This window comes from Dipodomys spectabilis, unplaced genomic scaffold (genome assembly GCF_019054845.1).
Source record: "Dipodomys spectabilis isolate Male_0828 unplaced genomic scaffold, ASM1905484v1 ptg000229l, whole genome shotgun sequence".
Taxonomy (NCBI): domain Eukaryota; kingdom Metazoa; phylum Chordata; class Mammalia; order Rodentia; family Heteromyidae; genus Dipodomys; species Dipodomys spectabilis.
The window spans coordinates 1790156-1808894 of record NW_024870906.1 but is presented as its reverse complement, the minus strand read 5'-3'; the positions used below and the strand labels follow the sequence as shown (position 1 = coordinate 1808894).

The 18739-nt window shown below is 48.8% G+C and overlaps 1 protein-coding gene across 1 annotated transcript in view; it reads left to right on the top strand.

The window, feature by feature from the left end:
• The window catches only part of Dock5 (dedicator of cytokinesis 5), a 138168-nt gene that overhangs the window by 36275 nt on the left and 83154 nt on the right, over positions 1 to 18739 (top strand). Inside the window, exons 2-3 of the mRNA XM_042697792.1 lie at positions 2997 to 3080; positions 16489 to 16529. Of these exons, the coding sequence (XP_042553726.1) occupies positions 2997 to 3080; positions 16489 to 16529 (125 nt within the window). The remainder of the gene's footprint in view (positions 1 to 2996; positions 3081 to 16488; positions 16530 to 18739) is intronic.

Below are 18739 nucleotides of genomic sequence, written 5' to 3'. Positions count from 1 at the left end.
GTGGCTCAACTGGTAGAGCACTAGCCTTGAGCACAAAGAGGCTCAGGGACAGCACTTGGGCCCTGACTTCAAGCCCCACAGTCGCCGCCACTACCAACAAAAATCCCTTTCTCATTGATTCACACCACAACATCCATGTGCATTTCACTATTCCGTTCAGAGGTGTTCATTTGGGGAGCTGTGTGACTTGTCACCACGGTACATTTGGGGGACATTTCTGCCCCCCATAAAAGCTCCGGAGTGGGTAAGTTGCTCACCATGGAGTCTCAGCCCCAGCTATGAGCAGTTGATGATACTGTCTGACAGATTCACCTCTAAAGGGGATCAGAAAGCATGTGGTCTTTGTGTCTGGTCGCTTTCCCTTAGCATCCATGTTGTAGCAACTGTCTATTCTCCCTTTTACTGCTCAGTACTATTCCATTGTATTGTTTATAGCCCACTGTCTGGGCTGATGGCTTCTGCAACCACAACTTCAAGAGAGGTATAAAAGGTTTTTGGAAGCGGGGCATGGTGGTACATGCCTGTAATCCTGACACACAGGGGTCTAAGGCAGACAGCCTGTGATCCTGAGGCTGGCCTGGGTTAACGTAGTGAGATCTCTCAAAACAAACAAAACACGACAAAATATTAGAAAACCAGTTGTACCTGTAGTGAACATGTGTAGATATTTTTTTCCTTATCATTATTTCCTCAGCAATGCAGGATTATGACAACATACGTAGTATTTACATTGTACTAGATACTGTAAGTAATCTAGAGCTGGTTTAGAACGTAGGAGAGGCCTGGATGCTGGTGGCTCACACTTGTAATCCTAGCCTCTCAGGAGGTTGAAATCTAGAGGATGGCAGTTTGAAGCCAACCTTGGGCAGAAAAGTCTGTAAGACTCTTACCTCCAGTTAACTAGCAAACTGCTGGACTGGAGCCATGGTTCAAGTGACAGAGCATCAATCATGCCAGACCACAAGGCCCTGATTTGAAGCCCCTATTCTAGCATAAACATATAAATTCATACACAAGACAGAGGAGGGGATGCTTTTGGGTTATGTATGGATGTGACTCCATTTTGTGCAAGGGCTCTGAGCAGCCTCGGCTGTGCTGTGGCTGAGGGGTTACATAATGAAGATAGCCAGGGATGACTGAATGCTCTTTTGTCCCTTCTGTCAGGACCGATGTGTTGTTTGTACTTGCTGACTGTTGTCGGCAGGGCTGGTGTGCTGCTTTCCTGTGAATGTTGTTACAAGTCACCACCAACTTACTGAAGCAGCAGGAATTCATGATCTCACAATCTGGAGTCCAGAGTTTTGAAAGGAGAGTGTGGGTGGGTCTGTGCTCCTAGAGCTCCTCTGTCCCAGGCTTCTTCCAGCTTCTGGTAGCTTCTGGCAGTCCTTGACCCTAGGTCATCTCTCCAGTATCTGCTTCCATCTCCAAGTTACTGCTTCTGTGTGTCTCCAAACGCTGCTCCTCACTCTCTCCAGTGGTTGCACTTTAGGCCTTGCCCTAAGGGAGGGCTGTTCCTCTTTGACCATTTAAGGTAACACACCAGTTCAGGGGATGAGCTATGGATGTCTTTTGGTTTGGGGAGCCATTCTGTGCCCTCCCCTCTTCCCCGTCATGAGCTGCTAGAAACTTCCAGATAAAGTTTTTCAGGTAAATACGGTTTCATTTCTCTTTGTAGAGTCTCAGGAGAAGATTTACTGGGCCCAATGATAGGTTCATGTTTAAGAAGTCACCCAGTTGGGCACTGTTGGCTCATGTCTGTAATCCTGGCTGTTGAGGAGGCTGAGATCTGAGGATTGAGGTTCAAAGCAGCCTAGGCAAAGAAAGTTCGTGAGACTCTTATCTCCACTTAACTGGTGAAAAGCTAGAAGTGGAGCTGTGGCTTAAGTAGCGCATTAGCCTTGAAGTGGAAAAACCCAGGCCCTGAGTTCAAGTCCCAGTATGGGCACAGGAAAGAAGGAAGGAAGGAAGGAAGGAAGGAAGAAGGAAGGCAGGCAGGCAGGCAGGCAGGCAGGCAAAGAAACTGCCCAATTGATATTCAGAAGGGGTCTTACAACTTTTTTGATGTACCATTTACTAGCATTCACTTTAATTCCGCCCCCCCTGCCTTTTTTTCATCCCTCCTGGCCATGTACAAGTGTTCCAGTTACCCCACATTTTTGCTGTGCCTTCTCTCTTAAGTGTTTTTATTATAGTCATCCTGGTTGGTGTGAAGCGGTATCTGGTTGTGGTTTGAATTTGCATTTCCTCATGACTAACAATGTTGAGAATATATTCATGTGCTTATTAGTCACAATTTGGGGTAAAATAATGTGTGCAGTGCTCTTACCTTGTCTTCTTCTCCAGTTGTGAGTTAGTCTACTGCTCTCTACAACCTCCCACCATGGCCAGTCCCTAACTGGGGTGCCCAAGGTTGTCTTGATCTGAAAGTCGGGGGCAGCCCTGTTCCCTGGGGTATCTAGGACTAGGGCAAGGTTCTAGTGCTGCCTTGGGCTTGCTGTCATTCTGCTACACAGGGGACATGGCACCCATTTATGGCCTTTGGTCCTTAAATACTGGGTCAGAGAAGCCAAGAGACCACAACCCTTCTCCTTCCCGAGATTCTGGGTTTAGTGGCATTTTAGATCCCCACAATGGCTTCTCTTTCTAGCCTGGTTTTTTCTTTCATAACACTTACCTGATCTTAATTAAATAGGTATTTCTGTGATTACAGTTTTACTATCTTTCTTCCCTCCCACAAGAATGTGAGGTTCCCTGGGAACAGCCACTCCGACTAGACATTTTGCCACTCTGTCACCAACCTCTAAGACAAGATGTGCGTAGTAAGCAACCAATCAATGTGTGTTGGGTAGTGGAAATGGGGTTCTAGTCTCCACTTGGGGTTCACGTGAAAGCATCTAACAGAGGGTTGTGTCCGGAATAAACCGGTCCCTCACTTGGATATGCCATGGGCTGGTGTGCATTTTCATCTCCCCTTTTTCTCTTTCTCTCGTTTCCAGCGATCTACAACTACAATGCTTCTCAGGATGTGGAGCTCTCCCTGCAGATCGGCGACACGGTCCACATTCTGGAGATGTACGAGGGTGAGTATGGCTGGTGTCCTGCCAGATGGGGCAAGGGTGAAAACGGCAGGAGTTTCTTATTAATAAGGAGGCACTGCAGAGCCTCCCTTAAGCAATCTGGGGAGTTCTCAAGGAACGGTTCCAGCATAGCCAGCTGGTCTCTGCCACTGTGTGTGAACCTGCCGGGGGGGGGGGGGGGCGGGGGGGCGGGTACACGAGGCCTTTGGCTCGTAGTAGCTGCAAGGATGTGTGGCTGATTAAGAGTCTCTTTGTAGGCCAGCCAACAGTGGCTCACAGCTGTAATCCCAACTACTCAGGAGTCTGAAGATTGTGGTTCAAGGCCAGCCAAGGAAAGTAAAGGCCATGAGACTCTTCATTTCCTGTTAACTGGCAAAAAGCCAGAGGTGGCACTTAAGTGGTAGAGCTCCAGCCGTGAGGGAAAAAAAGCTAAGGAAGAGAACCTAGGCCCCGAGTTCAAGTCCCAAAGCATAGAAAGAAAGAGTCGTTTTCTACTTGGTGCCGGAGGTTGCCGGGTGGCGGGGAGCAGGGAGCAGCGAGGACCTTCCGGGTGTTGCTGAGATTCTTTCATCAGAGAATTAGGTCAGGCCCGTGGCGTATTTCCTCCAAGTAGGTCAGGCTGTTTCCACAGAGGTTCTGTGCATCTAAGCAGAACCTGCAGGGCAGGCCCACCCAGCCCACCCCAGACTGGGAGCTTCCCCCTGTCTAATCCCTGCAGACCACAGCAGTGTGTCCAGCCCACTGGAGTTGAGGAGCAAGGCAGAGAGCCTCCAGTAGAGTCGAGTTTTGTCATGAGAGCCGGGGCAGGAGCGAGGCAGGCTCTGATCCTCCACACGGGTGTCTTGGAGCAGCGTGTGAGACCCGGGCACATGGATGCCTGAGGGATGGCAGGAGACGGGAAGCCTGCAGGGAAGGAAGCTGGCGTTGGCCATAAAAATATGAGCTAAATCATCTACCTGGTTGCACAAGAGTCTCTGGCCCCAGCCACAGACTCTCCTGGGCCTTTGGCTGAGGGCCTGGTTCTGTATTATCTCTCCCTGCACACCCAATTCAGTGTAATCCAGTAACTCCCCCGGGTGTGAGAGGAGACTGAGAGGGCGGTGTGGACTCTGCCCACCCCATTCTGGCACTCCTTTTATCCTGGCCACCACAGCGACCGTTCCAAAGCACTGAGACACTTGGGACAATGGGTAGATCATTCCAGGACTCCGGCTTGTGAAGTTACAGTCCCTTTCACCCCACTAGGCCCTCGTTCACTGTCAGGGGGGGCGGTGAGCCTCACGGGGTCCCTGTGGGTGCAGGTTTCCCACTGCGCAGATACAATGCCTATGACTAGAGTTTTGTTTGCCAGTTGTGGGGCCTGAACTCTGGGCCTGGGTGCTGTCCCTCAGCTCTTCAGCTCAAGGCTAGCGCTCTACCACTTGAGCCACAGCGCCACTTCCATCTTTTTCTGCTTATGTGGTGCTAAGGAATCGAACCCAGGGCCTCATGCATGCAAGGCAAGCGCTCTACCACTGAACCACCTTGCCAGCTCGAGTATGATCAGTTTTATAACTCGGCCACACAGCCTTGGAAAGACTGTGTATGTAGGGATCATTGGGGTTTAAATTTCTTATTTGCTGCTTTTTTCTTCTGCTTTATTTTTTTCTGGCACTGATGGAATGGTGTCAAATCTGCCATGACCGACCATGGTATGTGTCTACGGTGAGGTTGGTTGTTTGCTTTGTATATTCTGAGACTTCTTTTTAGGTGCTTACTGTTCTTGAATTGGGTCGGACAATTCCAACTTAGATTTTGTGTTTATGATTTTTTTTTGTTATCTTCTTCAGTGGCATTCTATTTTGTCTGAAGTTATACCCAACTCACTGATGACAGTCCAAGTTCTTAATATCCCCCATCCCTCCCACCCCCACCCCAGCCTCCTGCTCTCCTTCTCTTTCCTTTTCTGCTTCTCAACTTCACCTCTCCCAGACCTCCTTCTTCTTTTTATAGTCAAGGTCTCACCATGTGGCCCAGGCTGGCCAGGAACTCACTCTGTATTCCAGACTGCCCTCAAATTCACAATCCTCCCACCTCCACTTCCCAAGGGCTGGGATTACAGGTGTGAGCCCAGACTCAGGGAGAAATCTTTTCTTAAATCCGCAAATGCCTCACAGGAAAGCAGCCAAGATATTGCACTGGCCTTGTGTGGGTCTAGCCTTTTGTAGATCTTAGCTTTGTAGTTCTCCCCTGACATGTTAGCTCTTGTGTGTGTGTGTGTGTGTGTGTGTGTGTGTGTCTGTGTGTGTGTGTCTGTGTGTGTCTGTGTGTCTGTGTGTGCATGTCATGTATGCATGCATATGGATGTCATGTGTGTCTGTGTGTGTGTCTATGTGTGTCTCTGTGTGTGTCTGTGTGTGCATGTCATGTGTGCATGCATATGGATGTCGTGTGTGTGTGTGTGTGTGTGTGTGTGTGTGTGTGTGTGTGTTGTTTTTAGTAGTCCTGTGTTGGTTGACTATCAGGAAGGATAGAATATTGATGTTGATCCAAAACAAAGTAGATGATACCTTTATGTTCTGAACATTCTTTTCTCCTTTTCTGTGACGCTAGCATATAGAATATCAAGAATGAGATATGTGGGTAACAGGCCCCAGGTGTCCACACAGCTTCATTATTTTTTATAGTTATCTCAGGTGCATAACCTGAGGTAAGTGTGTGTGTGTGTGTGTGTGTGTGTGCACGCGCGTGTGTGTGTGTGTGTGTGTGTGTGTGTGTGTGTGTGTGTGTGTATGTGTATGTGCTGGTACTAGAGCTGGAACTCAAGATGCTGTCTCTTCACTTTTTTACTAAAGGCTGGCACTCTACCACTTGAGACATACCTCCATTTCTGGCTTTTTTGGTGGTTTATTAGAGATAAGAATCTCATGGAATTTCCTGCTGGGGTTGGCTTAGTACCACCATCTTCAGATCTTAGTCTTCCGGTAACTGGGATTATAGGCGCGCATCGTTGACAACCCCTGGCTTTCTACACCATTTCTAATGATTTTGTGACGGTGAATAATTTTCCACGGGTGGTTTCCCGTCTGCACTCGTCATGTTTCCGCTTTGGGAGCATTTCCTATAAACACAGGTATACAAACTAGGAGCCTGAGTCTGATTCTGTACCCACAATGCAGTGCTCCTGGGATCTCGCCATCCACACACTGTGTGCTTATGGGAAGCGCTGGCCTCATGGGACACAGAACACGCTCAACGGCACCGAGCTTTCATCTTGAGCGTGGTGGACGGGCTGTGGATTCCGCCAACAAGAAGCCATTTTGCCTGCCGACTGCCACCACAGAATGTCTGCTGTGTTCCTCTAGTGTGGATGCACGCCAGGGTGGGGAGTGGGAGGGGGGAAGAAAGGCCCCTTGGCCAGCTGCTTCTGTTCAGTGACCACCAAGGGGCAGCTTCACAGATGATGGTAGTGGATTCCATCTTCCGATCACGCTTATTTTATAGGATTAACTTTGCAATAGTGCCTGCCTTGCCAGTTCAGCGGCAGGTTCTTGTATCTACTGAGTACTTGAAGTTCTTGGCTGGAATCTCAAATTCCTTTTTTTTTTTCAAGCACTTCACGATGGAGGGCAGGAGTCCTTTGCCAATGTTAAAGTCAAAGGAAGTGCTGAGTAATAGTAACTCATGTTCAGTTCCGCCTCTCCCCCCTCCCCCCCCATCCTGTCTTCCTTTAAAACAAATAAAATGGGAACTCCCGTGACACTGCCAGACCGATGGTACTGCCAGTCCCACTGTCAAAGTAACACTGGCATGGTTTTGTTTTTGGCCCTGGGGGTTTGAGTCTCACAACTTCCTGTCCCTGAGTCCTGCAGTCTCTGGTACGCAATCTGCCCGGCCCCGCCCTGCCTTTGAGATACGCACACCAGATCTGTCTAAGCTATTGCAGGGAGGTGTGGAAGCGAGTGCATCCAGATGTAGAGAAATAGCTCTCTGCCTGCAACCCACTGCAGAACAGCCCCAGGGACTCCTTCTTTGGCTGTTTCCTGCCCCGTGGCTGATTGAGTGACTCCACAAGAAGGTAGCTGTTTAGAGGCCCCGCCAGGGCCGGCCTCAACTAACCTGACACACCATAGCCGCTCAGCAAAAGCCTGTGCTGTGAACGAAGTGGGAGGCCATGCAGCTCAGGACCCAGGACGATAGAAGTCACAAGACCGAGCCATTGTTTCCCTCCCCAGGGGAAGTGTAGGAGGGGCCTCCGTTTCTCTACTCTCTGGACCCTGGACCCTGCAGGATACACACAACACAATCAGACGCTGATGGCGACAACAAAATGAGATACTGTGTCAGCATGGAGCTGAGCTCTGCAGAGGGGCAGCACTGGACGGAAAGCCGAAGACTCAGAACAGCATGAACATCGTAGCCAGAGAAACGACCCCGGGAAAGCTGGAAGAGATGCAAAAAACGAAGCACTAAGGGACGGACAGGAGGCCCTCAGTTTGCCTGTGTTGTTCCTTCTGCATAGAGCCAGGCCCGCAGAAAGCTTCTGAGGCAAGAAATCCACTCTCAAAAAGTAAGTGTGCGGATCATCTCCCCAAAATGCTGGGAACCAGGGTTCCAGAAGAATTACAGGGACGCAGGAAGGCACCTTGGAGACGGGGCTGAGTCTAAGCGCAAAATTCACTCATGTGTTCTGTGCACCTCAGCGACAGAGCCCGCAAGTCATTTTACAGCGTCACGTCTTTTCTGCGCATCTCAATGTCCCAGCTGTTGAGTGTCACGTGCAGCCGATGCGGAATTTTCTACCTACGCAAGTTGTAGGTTTTTGTCTCATTTGGGTTTGGGGATCTGGCACCCTCAAAAAGTTAGGAGTCAGCGTGGGCTCTCACTTGTGCCCTGTAGGTGCTGAATCTCCTTATGGAGCCTTTGTGTTCAGGGGATGCAAGTGACGTGGTTATGAGCTTTGTCCCTGATGTCCACGAAGAAAGGAATACATCGGAAGTGTGGTTTTTTGTGTTTTGTATTTGTGTTTTTCAGGCTGAGGTGTAACCATTGTCAGACGGGAGAGTGCCAGCTGTGAGTGAAAAAGCCAAACAAGGCCCTGGGTTCAAGTCCCACTGCTTGTACCAAAAACAAAAACAAAAAAAACAAAAAACTCACATTCTGTTGTCCTGGGAACCCTGATATTGATTTTGTTCCTATTCCTCCTTAGTTTTTGTTTTGTGATTTTTAAAACTGTTCATCAGCCATGCCCAATAGTCAGTATCCACACAAGAGACCCACAAAAAAAAGGAACACAAATGATTTGAAGAATCAGTTCTTAAAAGTTCTTCTAGGCCAGGTGCCAGTGGCTCACACCTGTAATCCTAACTTTAGGAGGCTAAGATCGGAGGATCATGGTTGGAGGTCAGCCCAGGCAGGAAAGTCCATAAGACTCTTATCTCCAATGAACCACAAGAACTGGTGCTGTGGCTCAACATGGTAGAGCGCTAGCTTTGAGCAAAAAAGTTCAGGGACAGCGCCTAGGCCCTGAGTTCAAGCCCCACAATCACCAAAACCAAACCAAAACAACAACAACAACAACAAAAACTTGATGTAAAAGTTTACTAGGAATAAGCTGCCATTGGGGTCTGGATTTATCTAACTGTTTAGCCGCCCCAAGAAAGTTTATTGTGATTCTCAGTCCATCCTTGGTATGGCCTGCCTCTCTGAATATAAATGGCCGTGGACCCAGCAGCTTGGATTTTATGACAGGCAGTGTGTGTGAACGTCTTGGCACTGGCCTTGGAAGCAGAGTAGGCCGTGAGGCATTGCATTGAGTGTGTTTGGTCCCACCGCGCATCTGCCTGTCCTTGACCTTTGGCAGTTTGTCACCAACAACTACCGAGCATCAAAAGATGGTCAAGGCAGTAAGTTTGTTGCTGAGTGGAGTTCATTAAAAAGTAGAGCCTCTGGAATGGTCTCTTCTCCCATTTAGGACTTTTTTTTTTTGTTTGCTTGTTGTTGCTGGTGTGTGTGTGCGTGCGTGTGTGCGTGCGTGCGTGCGTGCGTGCGTGTGTGTGTGTGTGTGTGTGTGTGTGTGTGTGTGTGTGTGTGTGTATGTGTGTGTGTGTGTGTGTGTGTGTGTGTGTATGTGTGTGTGTGTGTGTGTGTGTGTGTGTATGTGTGTGTGTGTGTGTGTGTGTGTGTGTGTGTGCGTGCGTGCGTGCGTGCGTGCGTGCGTGTGTGTGTGTGTGCGTGCGTGTGTGTGTGTGTGCGTGCGTGTGTGTGTGTGTGCGTACGTGTGTGTGTGCGTGCGTGCGTGCGTGCGTGCGTGTGTGTGTGTGTGTGTGTGTGTGTGTGAGCCCAGGCTTCTATGAACTCAGCTGTCCTCAACCTCCTTTTCTAATTAAAACCTTGTACTGAGTTAGTTTTGTTTGGTTATTTTTGGTGGTACTGGGATTCAACGCCATGGTTTTGAGCTTACTGTATGGCTGCTGTCCCTTGAGCCGTGCCTCCATCCCTTTTCACTTGAGTTATTCCTTTGGAGACAGTCTTCTGTCTGTCTTTGCCTGGAGCTGGCCTTGGACTGTGATCCTCCTAACTACAGCCTCCCTGTAGAAAAAAACCCATGCCTGGATTGGGTTTCTATCCCCGCCCCCCCTCCCCGCCCCCACACACACTTGGAATAAGGTCTTGCTAACTTTGCCTTGGGTGGCCTAGAACTTAGATCCTCTTCAGGTAGCTGGGATTACCAGCATATACCACCACACCCGTTAGTCTTACAAGAAAGAGAATGTCTTCTCCTATTTCTGCTTTCTGAGATACAGTGGAGTGTACCTCCCGAATCCATTCTTGAAACGTGCAGTGCTTAGGTCCAGGCATCCACAGAACGTTCTAGTGGAGAAGCCAGAGCTCTCCAGGGTGGTAAGCCGCCCTTTAGGCCATCATAAGCTGGCACTTGGAGTTGGCCCATTTGGCCAACAGCCCACAAATCTGAGGAGGGCAGCTCAGCCTCCCAAACTACTTGGGAATGTCTTGCTGCTGGCTGATGGGGGTTTGGGTTGGAGCAGCAGGTCAGGAAGGTGCAGCGCGGGAGAGCCGCTGCCTGCCCCCAGCTCACGTGTGTCCCCGTGTGGCTGCCTTCAGGCCTCTTGGTCGCTCAGCTCACGTGTGTCCCCGTGTGGCTGTCTTCAGGCCTCTTGGTCGCTCAGCCAGCCGCAATGCAGTGCATTACGCATTCCTTCCCGCTGACGCACCTCACACCACTCAGCGAAGGACAGGTGTGAGGCAAAGTCCCGAAGGAAGGCTTGGAGTTGAGGACAGATGGGTGGGCATGTATTTCTCCTCCTGCTTCTACCTCTGCTTTATTTACCGTACTAGAAGGGGGACTTACGGTCTTTAAAATCATGTCATCATGGAAGAGGTCAAAGAATTAAATAACAGAAGATGTTCGGTGTTCATAGATAGTGACAGAATAGTGCCAAGATCTCATTTTTCCCAACTTGATTTTGGGAATAACAGTTTTCCAAAGTGGATAAGATCCTTTTACATATTCTTTCTCTATTTCTCTCTCTCTTTCTCTTCTCTCTTTGCTTCTTTCATTCTTTCTTCTCTACTCCTCCTCTTCCTCCTCCTCTTCCTCCTCCTCCTCTTCTTCCTCTTCCTCCCCCCTTCCTCCTTCTTCTTGTCAGTCAGGGGATTTGAACTCAGGGTCTGGGTGCTGTCTCTGAGCATTTTTGCTCAAGGTTAGTGCTCTACCATTTTAAGCCACAGTACCACTTCCAGTTTTCTGGTGGTTCAATGGAGATAAGAGTCCCATGGACTTTCCCTCCCAGGCTGGCTTTGATCCTCAGATCTCAGCCTCCTGAGTAGGTAGGATTACAGGCTGAGCCACCAGTGCCAGACCTTTTTTCTTTCCTTTCTATTTGTTGTCCACACTGACCTCAAACTCCTGGATTCAAGCAGCCCTCCTATCATAGGCCCCTGCGTGACTGGAACTACAGACATTCTCCCTAGTACTGTTTAAATAGGTGTTGGACAAGTTTACCAGCATCTGGAATGTCTCTGCTCTGGGGTGGGTTCTCTCTGGACCCAGCTCCCCTCACAGTGTGTCCAACCCTCCTAAGAGATCAGTAAGGGCCTGGGTTTGGATGCCAGTCCCGTGGACCTCCACAAATATAGCTTGTGTGACTGAATCCTCACTCATGCCTCTGTAACTCTCCTTCACCTTTGCAAATGACACTGACGGCGAGGCCATATAAAAGCAAGGCGCTGCTGATAGACCAACATGCCCAGTCCTGTCATCCAGCTTTCCTGAGTGAAAGAAATGCATTCCCAGAAGAGGGGGTGAGACTCAGCAGGCAGACCTAACGGCTGCAGGAAAACTAGCCACTTCCATCCGGGAAACACAAAGGGAGCTGGCAAACCAGAGGCAGTGTTGACACACTGGAGGGCACACGTGTGGCGTGTGTGCGTGTGCCGGGAGGGCTCCTTTCCCAGGGGACACTTGTTCTGTCCCCTGGGCCTCCCCCCTCCCCCACTTGCTTGAAGAGGCTGCAGACTTCTCCATCCACCGTAGGCCACCCAAAGAAACCTTCATGGCGTTTAGCTGCAGTGTTCAATTTTTGTGGGTTAACAAGATAGAATAAAAAGAGAGCCCATGAGCCTGGAATCCTAGCTACTCAGGAGGCGGAGATCTGAGAATGGTGGTTCAAACCCAGCCTAGCTGGACAAATCTGAGAGACTTTTATCTCCCAGCTACTCAGCAAAAAGCCAGAAGTGGAGCTGTGGCTCAAAGGGTAGAGCACAGATGTGAGCAAAAAAGCCAAGCAAGAACTTGAGGCTCTGAGTTTCAAGCCCTAGAACTGGCATTAAAAGAAAGGAACCAAGTGCCAGTGACTCACGCCTGTAATCCTACCTACTCAGGAAGCTGAGATCTGGAGGATGGTGGTTCAAAGCCAGGCTAGGCAGGAAAGTCCATGAGACTCTTATCTCTAATTAACCACAAGAAAATCAGAAGTGGAACTTTGGCTCAAGTGTCCCTGACAGTGCCCAGGCCCAAGTTCAAACGCCATGACAGACAAAAAAAGGGAGAGAGGGAGCTGGTACTGTGGCTCAGTTGGTAGAGTGCCAAGCAATGCGAGAAAGTGGCAGGTGTCCTAAGTTTGAGTCCTGGTCTGGGACCTAAAAACAAGGAAGAAAGGCAGAAGGAGAGGTAGAGGGCAGGATGGGGGGAACAAGAGGATGTTTTTGTATAATGCGTTGTTAGAGACCAGAGCCTTCGTTACTTTAAACTGACAGTGCGCATATCCAGGTGGAAAACCCAGAGCTTCCTCTTCCAGACAGTCCTGCGGTTTTGTGGTCATCCTGCCCTATTGCCTGCAGCTGTGCAGCCTGATCGACTCCTGTGTCACAAAGTTCACTGTGTGTTCCCTAAAGCCGGCTGATCAGTGCATCACAGGGACTTACAGAGACCTTCCTCGTGAGTGACTATCCCATCCAATGTTTATGGAGCCGGACACTGGCGACTCACTCCTGTAATCCTAGACACTGGATCGGGCTCCGAGGGTCATAATTTGAAGCCAGCTTGGGCAGGAAAGTTTATGAGATTCTTAATCTTCAAGTAACCTGCAAAAAGCTAGAAGGGGAGGTGTGGCTCAAATAGTAGAGCTCCAATCATGAGTGAGAAAGCTGAGGGACAGCACGGAGTCCCTGGATTAAAGCCCCAGGACTGACTCGTGTGTGTGTGTGTGTGTGTGTGTGTGTGTGTGTGTGTGTGTGTGTGTGTGTATTTTGAGGCCTGCTGTATGCAAACTGAAGGTTAAAAACAGTCATTTTTTAACATTTAATTTTTTTATTGTTACTATAAAGGTGATGCACAAAGGGCTTATAGTTACATAAATCAGGTAAAGAGTGCATTTCTTTTTGGACAGTGTTACCCTGCCCTTGCTCTCTCCCAGTTTTTCCCTCCCATCCCATCCTCACCCACACCTTCCTGTTTTTCCCACTCAGGAGATCCACTTGCATAGCAGGCTCCTAGGATCTGGAGGCCAAGTTCACTGCACGCGGAGGCTGTGTGCTGAGGGAGGTCTGTGGCCGTTGAGGCCTGGGCCTGATTCACTCAGTGCAAGGGAAGGAGCCAAGACCTCCAGCCTCGGCAGCCAATCAGTTGCTTCCCAGTTCCCTTCTGGTCCTTCTGCAGTACTGGGCCTTGAAACTAGGCCTTGTACTTGCTTAGGCAAGCATTCCAGCCCTTGAACCATGCCTTTGCCCTTTTTGTTGTTTGTCCTTCAGGTAGGGTCTTTCAATTTTTGCCCAGATCTGGCCTCTGACCATTATCCTCCTACCTGTAGCCTCCCAGGTAGTTGAGATGACACCATGTCTGGCTTATTGGTTGAGATGAGGGCTTGTTAGATGTTTGTGTGAGCCGCCTCAAACTAAAATCTTTCTAAGTAGCTAGAATTACAGGTGCAAGTCCTCACATCTAGGGATAGTTTTACTTTTATTTTTTAGTCATGGTGTCAGATTTCAGTGCTTTCCAAAGTCAAAAAAGACTTTCAGGTGGGGGGGTCTATGGCGCATGTCTGTCATCCCAGCTACTCAGGAGGCCGAGATCTGAGGATCACAGTTCAAAGCCAGCCTGGGCAGGAAGGTCATTGAGACTCTTATCTCCAACAAACCACCAGAAAACCAGAAGTGGCACTGTGGCTCAAGTGGTAGAGTACTAGCCTTGGGCTGAGGGACAGCGCGCAGGCCCAGAGTTCAAGCCCCATGACCGACTAAAAAGTCAAAAGTTTCTCTGGAGTCCCACCTGCTTGTCACTAGTGCACACTATTTGAGATAATTAGCCTGACTGATTCATTTCAAGAAAAAGGGTGCAAGAAAATTACAATTATCTTTCACCATCTTCATCCCTTGACTTCCTGCCTTGGAGTTAATTTTCAAAAGCCCAAGGTGAGGGCCCCACGTGTGTTTAGGAGGGGCTGCGGGTGTTGTGTTGTTTTGTTTTGTTTTGTTTTCCAATAGAGAGGATTGCAGATGAACCAGTCCTGCTGAAGCCTAGTTCCCAGGGCCCTGGGGCCCCCCCCTCTGCCCTGGGAAACCTGACTGCTTTACCTGGCCCCAGGAGAGGCAACCTCTGACCTTGGCCTAATTAAGTTACCAGACCAGGACACTTAAGGGGAGAAAAACAACAGGATTTCGCACCTGCTCCTCCTCTGTGGACCCCTGGTCCCCAGGTGCTTCTCTGACAGCCCAGCTTCCGCTTGGCTTCTGGTCTTTAATTCCTAGAAGGATACACAGAACTTCCAGATCTTTTATATGTGTACGTGGGGGCCGGATTTCACTTGTGATGCGAGGATGAAGACTGTTTTTACAGACCACCCCATAACTTGCACTGCAAATGATGCTTTTCTTGTTGGGCAAGCCTTCAGTGAGCCTTTCCCCCCCCCCCAACTTATTGCTGCTGATTCCCCAATCACCAGTCAGTTCCACTAAAGTCGCTTGTGTATCTAGTGACCTGTTGATGCATCTGTTTCCTTCCTCCGTGAAGACAGTGCCTGATGCTTCCATTCAATAGGGGTTTTATATTTAATGAATGAATTGCCATATTAATCATGTAAATCTCTCCCTCAACCCCCCCTCACCCCCCGTGGGTCTCCCCAGTGAGGGTCTTCTAGCCCTGCCCCCCACAAGCCGGACTTCCCCTTGTCCTCTTTCATTCTTCCTGTTAGCCCTGTGTGAAATTTGGTTTGTTTGTTTCTCCGTGTGGATCGTTTCCCTTCCCAGGATAGAGGAAGGTTTGGGACTTCACCATGTTGTGTGTGGTTTGCTTTCCTTGGGTCTGTTGGAATGTGAGTTCACTGACTAAATGGATCTCAGATTGCTGCGCGGAACTTTTACAAATGGCAACAGCTCCTTTAAAGCGGGTCTGGGAACACGAGGTGGGTAATGGAGATGAGTTAAGTGTCTAAGGAGAGGAGAGTGATGGAGAATCAGCTCTGTGATTTTTCACACCTGACTCCAACTTGCCCCAGAGGCAATTTCCAACAGCTGGATTTGAAGGATGTAGCCCAGTGGCTCTGAGGCAGTTACTTGATGGAGTTAATATTCATTCCCTAGTAATTTCTTATTCTTTTCTTTTTGGTCGGTGGTGGGGCCTGGGTGCTGCCCCTCAGCTCTTCAGCTTAAAGCCAGCACTCTTCCACTTGAGCCACAGCGCCACTTCCAGCTTTTTCTGCTTATGTGGTGCTGAGAAATCCAACTCAGGGCCTCATACATGCAAGGCAAGCATTCTACCACTACTTCCCTTATTTTACAACCACTGTTCCTACCTCTATTATGACTGATAGTTTCCCCTGCCTAGTCTACTTCACGTCCGTAGGATGACTACATGTAGATAAGACATTCTTGGATGCTACAACCACTCAGGAGAACGGCTAACATTACCAGATTAACCTCTGGCCAAGGCCTGGCCAGGATATGGGTCTAGTGGACCTCTCTTATAACACTGGCACTGTCCCTGAGGGATTTTTGAGCTCAAGGCTGATGCTATACCACTTGAACCATAGCTCCACTTGTGGCTTTTTATGGTTAATTGGAGGTAAGAGTCTCACGGACTTTCCTGCTCTGACTGGTGTTGAACTGGTATCTTCAGTTCTCAGCCCCCTAAGTTGCTAGGATTACAGGGATGAGCCACTGTGCCCAGCTTTGCTGGTTGATTTTGTAGAGAACAAATTGCAAGAGAATTGTAAAATGGTATTGGCAGATGACTTAAGCTTCAAGCTGTACTACCAGCAAGCAAGCAAGAAAAAAGAAAAACTGGCTCACAACTGTAATCCTAGCTACTGAGGCTGAGATGTGAGGATTGCAGTTCAAAGCCAACCTGGGGCAGGAAAGTCCATGGGACTCTTATCTATAGTTAATCACCAGAAAATGAAAGTAGCATTGTGGCTCAAAGTGGTAGAGCACTAGCCTTGAGCAAAAGAGCTCAGGGACATCACCTGGGCCCTGAGTTCAAGCCACACAACCACCACCACCAACAAAAAACAGTTGTAAGCCGGAGGACCCAGTAGTTATTGCCTGTAATCCTAGCTACTCACGAGGCTGAGATCGGAGGATCATGATTCAAAGTCAGCCCAGACAGGAAAATCTGGAGACTCTTATCTCCAATAAACCACCAAAAAATCAGAAGGGGAGCTGTGGCTCAAGTGTAGAGCCCTCGCCTTGAGCTGAAGAGCTCAGGGACAACTCCCAGGCCCGGAGTTCAAGCCCCATGACCAACCAAAACAAAAACAGTTGTAAAATAGATCATGGTGTACAATGAACCTGACTGTCTTCTAATACATTGTCTGCGAATTGTCTCACAAGTGCTGGTACAAGAGAATATATAGTGGAAATGTGTCTATGTTATACCAGAAAGTATAATGTTTTGTGTTTTCTTATTCCATTACAGGTTGGTACAGAGGATATACTCTCCAGAATAAATCTAAAAAGGTATGGCTTATTTCAAGTTTCAAGTTTTGTCTGAGCTCTACTTATTTTGTGTTAAAAGCTATCAGATCCTGATATCTGTGCTGTCTAGATCTGGCATCTTTTCTCTTTGGTTGGCTTTTTCTTTGCTTTGAAAGTCAATTCTCAGACTTTGGTGCTCAAGAGTAATGATGTAATAAACCTCTCTGCGTTTTCCCAATTCAAGGAAATGAATGTCTGTGTTGGTTCTGGGGTTTGGGCACCGTCCCTGAGCTTTTTTTGCTCAAGGCTAGTGCTCTACCACTTGAGCCAAGGCTCTACTGCCAAAGCTTTGCTTCACTTTCATTCTTTCTTTTTTTATTTTTTGAAGTTAATTGGAAATAAGAGTTTCAAAGAATTTCTTGCACAGGTGGCTTTGAACCTGGGTCCTCAGATCTCAGCTTCCTGAGTAGCTAGGATTACAGGCATGAGCCACCAGCGCCTGATTTCTGGATGACTTCTTGTTCCCTGTCCCTGAAGCTGAGCAAGGTGGGAACGCGTTCTTCTCCCCATTGCCTTTACTTCCCATATTAAGTGCCCTTGCTGAGCACTGTCCCTGTGGCCCCTGATTGGTTCCTTTTTTCATCAGATGGACAAATCAGAGCAGAGGTTTTCAAACTTAGCCCCACCCCCACCCCCATAATACATTCAGGAGTCAATATATGTGTAGGTATGTGACAGAAAATGAGACTGAAAGGAGCAAATGCAGCGCCGTGGTAAGGACTGTTTCAAAACACGTGGACATTTACGTGGACTTCACTCATTTTTAAATTATGTTTTATGCATCTGATTCTGTTACGTTTCACGTATTTGGTGTGATGGCCTATCCATAGCAATGTCTCTTTCTCTTTACCCTGGGCAGAGTTTAAAAGCTACTGAGCCAGACGGTTTGTCTTTCCCGTGTCAAAGCTACTAACCATCAAGCCAAAGCAAGTCTTGGCTGCGGCACTGCCCCTCGGTTTCTTTTTGGCCCTGTCAGCGCTTTTCCTTTGATGGGGCCCGGCTCTCCAGGGCAGCCTCTTGTGTCAGCACTTTCTTTGGAAAGAACCAAATTGATCAGGACTTACTGTTTCACCATTAGCTCAAACACCAACTAGAAAGGAGAGAAACATTTTATTATTATTTTTTTTAATCCAGAGGGGGGAGAAGGGATAAAAGATTGTGAGCTAGAATACCGTGGAAGCTGGCCGAAGTTGGCCACGTGACCTGCAAATGAGCACAAGGCCCCCGAACCACCTTCCCACATGAGAGAGACCCCGAGAAATCAGGACTAATACTCAGGAGGCTGAGAACTAAGGATTGCAGTTCAAAGCCAGCCTGGTAGGAAAATCCAAGAGACTCTTAGCTCCAATTAATCACCAAAAAGCTAGAAGTGGGGCTGCGGCTCAAGTGGTAGGGTGATATATTTGAGAAAAAAAAAAGACTAAGAATTAGGGCCAGGGGTGAAAAGCATGCATAGTTAAACAGTTCCAGTCCCAGGCCTGTCTAGAGGTGACGTCAAAGGTGGTAAGTGTCCATTGTCTCAGCTTATCAGGTGGGGCCTTGATACAGTGAGTCACCGACAGCTGGCAGGTATCTACTGACTCTCAGGTCCTTCCTGGAGGTTTTGTTTTTTTGTGTCCATTATAGGGCTTGAATTCAGGGCCTGGGCGCTGTCCCTGAGCTTTTTCCACTCAAGGCTAGCACTCTACCACTTCGAGCCACAGCGCCACTTCTCGTTTTCATTGGAGATAACAGTCTCATGGACTTTCCTGCCCGGGCTGCAGTCCTCAGAGCTCAGCTTCCTGAGTAGCTAGGGTTACAGGTGTGAGCCACTGGCACCTGGCTTCCTTCCTGTATTCTAAGATGGCTGCAAAGTGACTGCCGTAGAGAAAGGCTCTACAGGGGACACAGGACACAGAGGCCAGCATGCCTGGCTGTTACCCTGCTTTCAGTTACCTTGTGGGTTCACGGGAGGAGTCAGTGTTGTTGATGATGATGACCCTGGGGCCTGAACTCTGGGCCTGGTCACTGTCCCTGAGCTCTTCAGCCCAAGGCTAGTGCTCTACCACTTGAGCCACAGCACCACTTCCAGTTTTCTGGTGGTTAATTGGAGATAAGAGTCTCATGGACTTTCCTGCCCCGGCTGGCTTCAAACCACGATCCTCAGATCTCAGCCACTTGAGTAGCTAGGATTACAGGCGTGAGCCTGAGGC